This window comes from Moschus berezovskii, chromosome 1 (genome assembly GCF_049115385.1).
Source record: "Moschus berezovskii isolate FMDL1 chromosome 1, NW_MosBer_1.0, whole genome shotgun sequence".
In the NCBI taxonomy this organism is placed as follows: Eukaryota; Metazoa; Chordata; class Mammalia; order Artiodactyla; family Moschidae; genus Moschus; species Moschus berezovskii.
The window spans coordinates 120,587,576-120,600,407 of record NC_142460.1 but is presented as its reverse complement, the minus strand read 5'-3'; the positions used below and the strand labels follow the sequence as shown (position 1 = coordinate 120,600,407).

Genomic DNA, 12,832 nt, shown 5'->3' with positions numbered 1-12,832 from the left:
AGATTTCACAAGGGGACACAGATAAAGCAAAGGGACAAAACTGAAATTAAGTCCTGAAGGCACTGCATATTTATTTCTATTTTAAAAGCTAACCAGATATTTCATTAATGATCATAAATATTAAGAGAACATACTAAAATAAATCTAGTTTATCCGACTTCTATCTAACTGAAACTGTAAAACCAGAGGTCAATCATATCTCCAAAAAACACTTTCTTGTCCATATAGAAATTACCTACAAGTTTTTCAGATATAAGTCAGATATTCCAGAAAATATGATGCTGTAATATAACCACAAAAATTTTCAATTTAGAAAAATAAATGGGAAATATATATACATATACATGCGTGTGTATATATATATATACTAATTTTGTACAAAAATTATAAACTCAAAAGAATAACTAGTTTATCTGTCCTTATCAAAATAAAATTAATTTAGATTTTGTAATCAGAACATAACTTCCCTTTCTTACAAATTTCCAGATGAGTTCTCTAAAAAAGAATGGCTGAAACTAGCAACTGATTTTCATATTGCTTTTTGCTGCCATGTTTATACATTAATTACTCATTAAATCAATCTGAATATAAATAACCATCACAAGATTCACTACAGTACACATATTCTGGAGACATGTATAATCAAATTGGGATGACCAAAAGAGGGGGAAAATATATTAGAATACAGAGCAAAATAAACATGTAGAATGAAAGTAAAACCAAATTAACTCAAAGCTACAAGATGGAGAAAACAAATGTTTCCTCCAATCTTCCAAGCCCACTTTCCAAAAAAGTAAAGATAAAATACAAATAAACATGTCATATGACTATTCTGTTTGCTTATGCCACATACCTTAGGGATGGTCACCTTTAATGTTTCCAAATATTAATTTTAAAACTATATTTGTATCCTTTAATAGGTTTTCAAGACACTATCCTCTGACCATTAATTAGTTGGGTTCCTTTCTATCATGCCATACTTTCAAGCAATACTTTGTTTCTATGCTGCTAAGTCACTTCAGTCGTGTCCGACTCTGTGTGACCCCATAGACGGAAGCCCATCAGGCTCCCCTGTCCCTGGGATTCTCCAGGCAAGAACACTGGAGTGGGTTGCCATTTCCTTCTCCTTTGTTTCTATAAAGCAGTGAAAATTGTAAGAAAGGTTCATCCTTAAAATTCTATTTGAAGATATTTTGCAACAAATTGAATTTGCTCATATTATAGACATTTTTAAAAGTAATCTCTTCTTTACACATCTTAATATACACACATGTATTAACTCAAAAGATATTCTTACCTCCCATCCATAACTAGGGTCTTTCAGGTTTGATCTCTGCTCTCCCACATAAGGCCCAAACTTTTCACCTGCTTCAATTTTCCTTTTGGTCCATATTCCAAGGCCTGCTCCAGGCATATTTGACTCTCGAAGTTCAAACTCAGCAGGAATGGGGATATCATCGGGGATGTAGATGGGGGCTTTGTAAGGAGAGCCCTCCTTCGGAGTGAACGCTTCACTGGATGTGGCTGGAGAGCATGGCTCTTGAATACTGAGGGATAGAGTGCCAGCTACTCCATCAGCATCTGGCATTTCTTCCAAAGGAATTTCAGGGTAGCTGCCATATACACACTCATTATCTGTGAATAAATAAAAACTTCATAAATTTCTCCTAATATAGAAGAGACAGAATTCCACATCTCAATATTCACCTTATAATGCTGTTGCTCTTAAAAAAAAAAAATAGGAAAGACCATTGTTAAAATATGCCTGCATTAAAACCACTGTTATTCACAGATGAAGGAGGGGAAAGGGATTATTTCCTCTTTGGTTTATCTATGTTGAATCCATAAATCAAATGAGCTAATCTTTAACTGTCAGTACTCTCATGAACCAGCTCAATCTATTATCCAGCTGGGAAACAATCAGCAATTTAATTATCATTATGAATAAAGTAGAGATTAAGAGTAAACATATATGTAACTACAACTCTGCAAACCATCCCAAATTGGGAGCTGATAGCATTATACAAAGTCTTAGAAAGTTATATCATGCAGAGGTATCTTGGACTAAATTGTAGTAGAGTCATAACAGAGTCCAAAGGCTTCCATGAGCCACAAGGCTTAAGTTCATATGGTAGGATTATTTATTGAAAGGTTAATTTATGTTTGTTCTTTCTCTATTTTTCCTTTCCCATTTCAAACACACCGTTGAGTCTGTGGTATTTCTTTGCCTCAGTAGCTTATGCAGAACAGAGAGTTAAAGTTATTTGATGCTAGTGATTCCTCTGAACATTTATAAAAGCTAAAATCATTTAAGAAATTAGGTGAATTTCCCAGAGGGAACAAAGAGAAGATGGTGTCATGGGGTACACCTAAAAAGAGAGTGAATTTCTTCCAGACTGAGAAAAGTAGAGATCAGAGGGACTCTGCATGGAGCAGAGGTCTTGCCTGGAGGAGATGGCAAGACCATCTTTGAGAGGAGAGTGGAAGAGAGTAACTAGGAGTTTGCACCCTCAACCCTGGAGCTCCAAGGGCTCCCTGGAGCAGTACAGCTCCATGCTGAAGTAAATGACCATACCATGTCAGCCTTAAGATCTTTCCGCACCTTTGGAATGGAGGAAGCAAAAAGAATAATAACTAAGCATGCATTTCCACCAGTTGAATAAGATTTGTTACCTTAAAGAAAATAGGATTACAGACTGAGAATCATACCAAATTTGTTCAATCTGTAGATATTCAGTGGGGGAACTAAGAAAAATGGCTTAAAATTACAAGAAGACAGATTTCAATCAGAGCCATCCAGAGTTGAATGGGTCACCTAAAGTTCCCCAGCACAGGGGTTCTAATATAGCCTAGATAGCCATGAATTAGGGTTGATATGTAGGAATTGTAGCTTTAGATTAATGACTAGACTAGATGACACTTTAGATCACATCAACCTTACAGTTCTATGAATTATTAAAATCTTCCAAGATACTTTATTGGGCTAGAGGGTAGAATATCTGAGTTCTACTCCCAATGCCTTCTTTGAGTCATTATGGAATTTAATTAACTATAACACCTATTAAGAATTGTCCATCAAGTATGACTCCTCTTAAAGTTTTGTGAAGTACAAAGTGATTGTACATGCAAAAGCATCTTTCTAATGAAGTGCTTGGTTCTTGAGTCAAATGAGATAATGCCATTTAAACTAAGTGTCAAATCAGGACCCAGCCTCATTTCTATGAGACATCTGATCTCTACATAACAAGCTCATTATCATTCAAGTTCAGCATATCCAAAATCTTGCATATTATCATCTACCTTCAAATCAAGTGTCCTCCCACTTCCCCATTTCTATTAAAAAAAATATTTTCCCTCAAATTATCCATGTTCGAGGTTTTAAAATAACACGGATATTGTGTCTCCTTCATCCTCAATCCATTCAGTCATTAAATGCTGTTCATTCTTCTTGTAAGATTTTTACCTTCACCCCATTCTTTCAATCCATGTTTTCATTCCTGAATTTTTTAACAGTCCTCTAAACGGGTCTCTAGACCTCTAACCTCTTTCCAGTCCTTTCACCTGTATAATGCTGCTAAATTTATCTTCCCGGTATATCAAATTTCTGTGCAGTATCCTCCAGTAATTCCCAATGTCCACAAGTAAAATAGGCTTGGAACAGAACCTCTCTCATTCTGAAACCATCCTTTCTCTTTTAATCTCAACACTCCTCAGTAGGAGTCCCCAGGCCAGAATAAACTTATCTCTATTTTCTGGGCTCAGTAAGCATTTCCTCTGTTACTCTCTCTCTTCCCCTTTGCCCATCCAACTTCTAGTCATTCTCTATGTCAACTCCCAACTTAGCTCCTTGCCATCCCATTTAACATAAGTATCTCCCTTCTTTTGAGTTCTTACACAATTTCCTTCCTCAGTCTGATGATCAAATAATGCTGCATATTGCTATTTAGAGTTTAATAAGAATAATCTTTTATTCCAAACTAGGAAATAGACTCTTAAAGGGAAGCCTCAAAATTCATACTTCTTAGGAATTCTCCAAGTGATCTTCAAAAAATAGTTGTTAAAGAGATAATTAACCTAACATATAATTTCATTGACTATTAAAACAAATCAATATTTTTCTATTAAATATTGGAAATTATTTTTATCCTGGAAAGCACCTTTAAACCCACAAAAATTGAACATTACAGATTAGAAACTTTTCTCCAAATCCAACATCAAAATAAACAATTTTTATAATGCCCCAAAGAAATATTATCAGAGAAATATACTTCAGGGTTCTAACACCCTTGATAAAATCTATTAATTTTATTCTTTAGGGAGATTTTGCACTTCAACCTAAGAGCCAAAAGTTCACCAACACTCTTTATACAGCTAAAAACATACAAAAACATCTCTCTAGAATGCTAACATTTAACTACTGCAAATGTAGTTAAAGATTCTTAAAGGGATTTATCATCCATTGTGAAGATTTCGGTTTTTTCAAGAAGTGCTAAAAACTGGAAGACATTGTGTAACCTATAGACTTATCCATTTAAGCAGCAGGAAACAAAAATGCATCCAAATGAATAGAAGTATTTCCTCCAGTAATTATCCATTAATGGTCAGTAAAATCTCCCCTATTTCCTGAAAGGGTTAAACTAGTCATACTGTCAGTTCCATCAAAGTAATCCCAAACCTTAAAAAGGGATAGAGGTAAACTCATCTGGTCCCCCCCACAACCACTGCTGACCCCATGACCTTTGAGTTACCCACAAACTTTCCCAATGCATAATTTTTCAACTAGTGAGTTTGGATTTCAGTTCCTGTGGAGACAAAATACACATGCGTGCCCAGGCTGCTGCACAGAAGAATTTGAATTTAAAACCTGAATGCGATTCTGCTTACAATAGCAAAATAATTCCAATTAAACTTAAAGAACAACTTATATAGGTCAAGCAAATCCAGGAGAAAGACTTATGGTCCTATTCATCCACACACAGGCATTAAATGTATGTGCAAAGCCAGGCAATTTGTTTTCAAGTCACTGTTAATCCTGTATGATTGGAATTAAATATAAAAAGGGCTGTGATGACAAAAAATGAAAATATAAAACTGCTGAGTTTTACGTATCAAAACATGCAACAATATTTCAGTGTTATCTAGCATTAAGAAATTCTCAACAACATATGCAGTTTATCATACTGTATTGAACATTAGAATAAGCCAAAGTAAACTAATGTCTCCAGGTACTTTACTCAAGAACCATCCAAAAAGCTGCTAAAACATTTCATCTAAATGACAAACTACCTCAATTATCATATCTCTATTAAATATGTGTTATTGAGGAAAAATTGGTAAATCTTTTTCCTGAGCTATAACGGCAGTTAATTAAAGAATTGCTTAGATATCAGATTGACAGATAGGGCACTTTTACAATAGGTAAATATCAGGTAAGAAGTGCTATATACATCAGTGCTCCCATAAAGATAAATAACCCTTGTAATTTCTTGGATCTGAACTGCCTGCTACTGGAATTTGCTTCTTGCATCCTTTAAGTGTGTCATTAACTGAAAAAGGACAGAAAGATAAGTTTATTGTTGGATTTGAGGCAAATGACTTGGGAAATGCTCTTGGAAATCAAATTCTTCAACTCAACTTTTAAGTGTTCTAATATCCCTGGAGACCGACTCCATTGGTATTGGATTATATTTATTTCTATGACTCTTGGAATAACTAACATAAAGTTTCCACCTGAGGAGAGTTGCATTTTAAAAACATATCAGAATCTACAAGGATGAAATTGCAGAAATAATGCTGATAATAATAACCTCCGCAGATGTATGTATATTCTCTCACAATCCAGGGAGAAAACTACGATGAGAAGGATAATCTTCCATTTTGAAAATGTGCAACCTGATACCCAAGGATGCTAACCAATATATCCAAAGTCATCTGAGACTAGAACCCATCTGTTCAAATCCAATCCTCCCTTTAACTCTTAGGCAACTTGCTTTTTTTTCTTTAAAGATCTGTTTTAAGGTATGTTTGTTTTTTCAAAATTGTGGCCCTACTATGTGAATAGCTTGTTTTTTCACTTGATATTATGAACACTTCCTTATGGTTTTAAAAACATTAAACTACATTTTAATTGCTGCATTATATTCCATAATATAAACCCATAATAAATGAACTATTTCCATAGTATTTATTTATCTTGCTTCTAATTTTCTGATACCATAAATACCACTAAAATAAAAAAAATTTCATATAAATATTTATGTTCACCCTATTTAGGTTATATTCCTAGAAGAAAGCTGAGTGAGTATTGACAGATTGCTTCTCAGAGCTGGATACCAATTTATACTCCAAGCCATCATACTGGTATATATTATTATGTCTTGTTTTTAAAATTTATTAATACAACAGAAAAGACTGTATATCTATTGTTGCTTTAATTCACATCTCAGTGATTACTAAGACTAAATATTTTGTCATTCCTATTTCCCCTTTTGCAAATTACTCATTGTTTCTGTCCAGTTGAAACTGGGCTTTTATTGGTCTGTCTTACTAATGACAAAGAAATGAGCCTTTTGATATAGCTTTTTGCTACTATCCCCAGTAGATCACTTATCATTTGGTTTTTTTAATGGAGATTGTGTTGTCCAAAATTTTTAACTTGTACGGAATGAAGTCTATTTTTGCTTTGTGATTTTTACATTTTTCTTAGAAAGTCCTTACCCATCCTAAGGGGAAAAAAAAAAAAGATTCTCTTGTATTTTCTTTGAGCTTCACAGTTGCTTTTCTACCAACCTTAGATTACCAATGATTTACTGCTGAGTGAAAAGCAGAGAAAAATGATTTCATTTATTTGAGCTCCTGTGAACGGCAGTCTAGAAAAAAAAAAATGCCATTTCACTCATAATTCTTTGGTTCTTATTTGCAAGGCTGGCCTAAAATGCCGTCTCTTTTGTGGGTTTTATATAACTCACCATTTGTTTCACTTGGCCCCTCTGCCTAGCTTAACTGCAAATCTTCTGGGCAGATGCCATTCAAAATCCAGAATTTCACCGTTAATAGCATTCAGTACCCGTCATAATACTTATCACTCAGCATTATCATTAGTGATACTAACATAAATAATTTTCCACTCTTCTTCACATAAGTCCATTGAGAGAAAATATTTAGCAACTAGAGTTTAAAGTAAACATTTAAAGCACTTACACCTAGCTTGTCTCTGAAGTAAAAAAAAAAATTTCCCTAGACGTTAAACAAGGAACAAGTTCTATACACTCAGCCGCACACACTTAGGCGTATAATAGACACATCAGTGTGCGTTTGTAGTGTGCATGTGTGTAATAGTTCACTGATCTTAAAAATAGGCTGAGACAGAAACATGGTTTGAAATCTCAGGCAGACTGGTTGAGATCATAACTACATGAAACAACTGCCAGGAGGAGACCAGCAAGGGAATTGAACAGATTAGGTAACTCCGAAATTTAGACATTTCCCCCCATTATGTTCCTCATTGCAGTTTTGTAATAAAAACATGAGCAAACTTCAAAGGAAGCTCTGTAGTAAAGGTTAATTGCTACTAAAGAAGAGGGTGGGCCTGAGCGCTGGGACTTTGTGCCCAAGTGGCGAGCAGACAGGAAGGATTACACGTGGCTGCGAGGGGCGGATGCGTGCCCAGCTCCGCGAGCAAAGCAGGCGCTGCCAAACCTCAAGCCCCACCAGGGACCTCCTGGTAGGACGTGAGCGCATGAACACGAGTCCATGAGTCGGTGCCTGCTAATGGCGGGGCGGGCAGGGGAGGGGGAAGACATCAATTTCCTTCCAAAATTCAAACCGGACATGCTCTTCTTCCCTTGTTAGGACAATTCCAGAGCGGTGACCCAGGCCTGTTGGCGAGGAAGCAGAGGACCTGGGAGCCAGCTCTTCTGCACCAGCGACGCAACCAATCACCACGCGCTGGGCTTGGGGAAAGGGTGGAGCCCAAGTCATGCCAGATGCACAAACAGAACAAAGAAGGAGGCTGTGCACTGGCCAGCAGAATAGTCTGCGAGAATGGCCCCAAGATAATGAAATTTAAGATCCCAACGAAGGGAAGAAAGGAAACTAGTAAAAGTGAGGGAAACGAATTTCCAGAAAACTGACTTAAACTAGCTTTGAAGGACCGTAGTAAGGGTCAGAGGCACAGGCTGGGAAAATCGAAGCATCTCATAGGCTTCCCAGGTGGCGCTATTGGTAAAGCTCCCGGTAAGAGAGGTGGGTTGGATCCCTGGGTCGGGAGGATCTCCTGGAGGAGGGCATGGCAACACACTCCAGTATGCTTGCCTGGAGAATCCCATGGACAGAGGAGCCAGACCCGCTACAGTCCATGGGTTCTTAAAGAGTCAGACACGACTGAAGCGACTTAGCAAGTACGTATAGGATGGAGGCTGCTGACAGGTCTGGTCTTTAGAATGTGCTGCCTCCAGAGAGGAGTAACAAGTAGACATCGCGGAATCTGTTACCACTGGACTGCATTTGAAGAATCCATGTCTCCAGAGATCACTACTTATTGTGAAATAGTGTAACAACATGGCTTGGCACATGGAATTTTTTTTAATGACCTTCTAACTTCCTTGCACTTTTAGTATTTGCTACTTCCTTGTACCAGAGTATTCCATTTCTTCCTTGTGGAAATTATTCCTCGAGTGTTTTCTAAAAATATTTTATGTATGTGCTGTCAAAAAGACCCTAAAAGTATGAAAGAGTGTTGGGAGGCAAGCAAGGAAGATAGCAAAAAATACCACAGGGATTGAAAGTAAAGGACCAAATCATGAACATTTCTCTTCTTCATAGGACTGTGGCATATCTCTCACTTATCCTGGGGTTTTAACTCTGGTTAAGAGTTTCTCCACTCTTCTCGAAATTTCACACATTTCACTAAACAAGTGTGTTTTGTGAATTAAACTGGTAGCTTCTAAGCTCTTACGAAATGAATTTGACCACTTCCAAAAGTTCCTCATCAGAGATGGAACTAAGCTTTTTAAAACGGGTTATGGAAAGAAATTGCCAGAAAATTCACAGTTGAGGTACCAATAAAGAAACCCTTTGGTATCTACTTACAGATCTAAAACAGCTAAAATAAAGACATTAAGGCTGTATGGGTGCTACTTCAAGGAAAAACATGACCTGGTTAATGTTTGGCTCATTCTGTTGTTAAGAGAGACGGGATCACCAATACCCACTGGAATGACCAGGTAAGAACAGACTTATCACATATCAGATATGGTTTCTCTTACGTTATAACTTTGTGCTGTGACTCCCTTCTAGTAAGACAAATTTTTAAGAGTCTTTAGGCAACCTTTGACCTGATGGCTTTTCTCCTAAGCTTTTTATATCCCCAAAGTGATTTTCCTTCAGATTCATTTAGAGTAAAATAGAAATGCCCTGAAATTATGTTGCAGCAGACAGGGTAGTTGCTCTCAGGCAGTCCGAAATGACCAGAGTACAGCCTTTCAGTATTCAAGCCATATCTACAGTAATTATTTGCCAGCATATCTAAAAGAAGGCAGGCATTTCCTGTTGCACACAAATGGGACACTCTTATCTAAATTACTGTTTAAACAGGTATTTAAGAAAAGACTATCACAGGCAGGAATTTACTGATGACGGAACACATTAGTTTAGGGCTGGACACATTAGTTGAGGACTCACCATTGTCAGGAAAGGAAGCGTATCAGCATCAGGAAGGTATAGGGAATATTTTATAACTTCTGTATGAGTCAAGTTGGCGGTTGTAAACTATGCCATTTGCACTCAGGAGTGGTACATGCCCAGATGTGGAGGTCTGGATTCAGCAATATGTCTTCCCTGCCCGGAGTAACCTTGAGAGCTTGAGAGTCGTAGCTTTTGAGGGGTCCCCGACTCCCCTTCCATAAAATAAGCACATTGGACAAGTTCAGCCCCAGGTCCATTCCACTCAAGCAATCCCAGTTCTACATAATGAAAACCAAAGAATGGTCCAAGTTTGGTGTACCAGAAGCTTATAAAACATATTTCCTGGTCTCTCCACTTCGGTCTCTCCCAACATGTAACCTAGGAGAGCCTATACTCTGGCTGCCCAACTTTGTTCTAACCAGTGAAACTGGAATTTATTCCCAGCAGAGGCTTATAAAACTGGGCTGTTATTCTCACATTAAGTAGACTGCCCTCTGGTGAGGACTGTGGTTTATGTGTGGGCAGAATGTGTGGTTTACTACCTCTAATTTGTTTATGTTGTTGATGGTGGTTTCAGAAGAAAGCTACAGCCCTTCACATGCTAAAGAGTGACCTGATTTACTTCCTTTAAAAAACGAAAAAAAAAAGTGTTGGAGTGGGGGAGGGGAGCATGAGAGTGCATTAATGTGCCATTGCTAACAGAGGAGCAACTGGGATCTCTTTGACCACAGGTCTGCTTCATTCAGCTCTGCATGTGAAATGAGAGCCCCAAGTTGTTTATTATAATTACCTAAGTGTGGCTTGGTGGCTTTTGGCAGAGATCCTTCTTGCCTCTCTGAAGGAGACACCAAAACTCAGGAGCTACAAGTTAAAGGAAGAAGGGGGGAAGGTATTTTGAAGCAAGGAGACCAAATTCTAATATAAACTGGGTGAAAATATTCAAAACAACCCCTGAAAAGTTGAAGATCAAAAAGTAAATGAGATTGCCCTCCACTTTCTACCATATAATAAACAAAGATAGGTGTGGAGGAGAATTGAATAAACAGTGGAAATGTAAGTTCAAATTCATTCTCACAGCTGACTTGATGCAGAACCTTCCCTGTTGCTACAAAACAGAAGAGCTTTCTTATATCCAGGAATCCAACATAAAGAAAAGAAAATAATTATGCTTGTCTGGCAGAAGAGGGAGTTGTAGCAGTGGCTTGCCGATAAAATGGAATGTGAACAAGCAACAGAAGCCTAACCTAACCACACTCTGAGTTTGATAAAGAGCAGAGAGTATCCAAAAAAATTAAATTTAGTTGGTTTCAAAATTAGGCTTTATATGAAAATGAACAATGATCCTTATTCTCACAATGCTTGGTAACAAAGACAAGAATGACTTCTGATCTTAAAGTGATTCTGTGGGGAAAGTACCTTGATTCAGCTGATTTCGGCATGGAATCTGGTCCCACTGCAAATACAGCATCTTTGGTGTAAAGTAAGTTTAGATGGTTCCAAGAAGTGCAATTTTCTGCCCCCATTTCAAACTCTAAAGGCCCCCATATTGAGTTTCCCAACACTACATCATATTAAACGTAAAATCATTCAAAACCGTGGGGATGGATGGAATGTCATTGAAAAACGTGGAGGCTTTTTTTAATTTGAGAAAACATTATACAAGTTAATAAAAAATGTTTTCAGGGAAAATATGAACAGATGTGTCATGCATAAGTGTATACATACACTAAATAGCACTTATGATTTGAGAGGGGGTAATTTCAACATTGTTAAGTGGTAACACAAGCTAGGTATTTAAGGGAATGATATAATATGACAACTTCATAGACTACCAAGCTATGTATGATCTCTGGAAATTGTCATTATCAACATGTACAATAACTAGTAGCATTAGGTGGTCTGTGCAGTATCCTTCATGTCTAATTGAGTCACACAGTCTAAGACACTTGATGGGCACCAGGCACTGCCTCCTAATGAGAACTGACTTTTAAAGAAAGGCATTCAGGACCTCTTCTATATAAATTACTATCATTTGCAGCAGAGAGGATTATAAATGTTTGTTGGCAAAAACTAAATTTATTTACAAACTGGATCTAATTTATTTATGGCTCCAGTACAATTGGCTTTTGTTGAAATATTTATGTTATCTGTACTTCTGCCTCACTAAACTCTACCACGATCATAAACACTGTTGAAAAATTATTTGCAGTTAGCAGGATTTAAACTACCCATTATATCACCAGCTAGTGCCAGTAAACTTTTGCACTGGTTGATAAAGTTTCCTCTGTGGAATAAATATACATTTGACTTTCAAAATCTTTGGTGGGCTCCAAACTATGAGAGTGAAGGATTAAACAGATGTCCCAGACTTTACCAGTTGTGTGTGACTGCTTCAATTGTACATTCCAATCGAAATTTGTGATAGACTACAAAAGTGCCCAGATTAAAACCCTTTTCAAGCATAAGGAGAGGAATTAGATAATTGACGTGTAGGGGTGATATTCTTTCCCCAAGATGCTGCTTCTCAGACTTTAGTCATTTACCCATTCCAAAACAATGATTTGACACCATGCTGTACCTAGGACTGTGCAAGTTGCTATGGCTACGTATAGATTTGAATAAGATCAAATTTCTTCCCTCAAGAAACCTAGAGTGAGTAATAAAGACAAAGATGGTAACAGGTATATGACTATGTGGTAAAATAAGATCTAAAAGGAGGTTATAAAGAGTGATGACTGTTAAAGAGTTGAATATAAGTAACTACTTCTGGGCCAATCTACATAAGTAGATGAACTGGGGGAAGGGAGTCTAAAGGTACAAATTTCTGGTTATAAAATAAATAAATCATGGTGATGTAATGTACAGCATGGTGACTAATTAATAATGGCATAGTTAATAATGCATGTGTGTTAGCCACTCAGTCACATCTAACTCTTTGCAACCCCATGGACTGTAGCCTGCCAGGCTCCTCTGTCCATGGAATGCTCCAGGCAAAAATACTGGAGTGGGTTATCATTCCCTTCTCCAGGAGATCTTTCTGACCCAGGGATCAAACCTGGGTCTCCTGCATTGCAGGCAGATTCTTTACCAGCTGAGTCACCAGGGAAACCCTATTACTATAGTTAATAATACTGTATTTCATTTTTGA

At 37.3% G+C, this 12,832-nt stretch overlaps 1 protein-coding gene across 6 annotated transcripts in view; it reads right to left on the bottom strand.

Moving 5' to 3' along the window:
- Window positions 1-12,832, bottom strand: part of MECOM (MDS1 and EVI1 complex locus) — a 653,114-nt gene that overhangs the window by 330,099 nt on the left and 310,183 nt on the right. For all 6 annotated transcript variants that reach the window (XM_055410280.2, XM_055410244.2, XM_055410261.2 and 3 more), the window contains exon 2: window positions 1,298-1,635. In XM_055410280.2, the coding sequence (XP_055266255.1) occupies window positions 1,298-1,635 (338 nt within the window). The remainder of the gene's footprint in view (window positions 1-1,297; window positions 1,636-12,832) is intronic.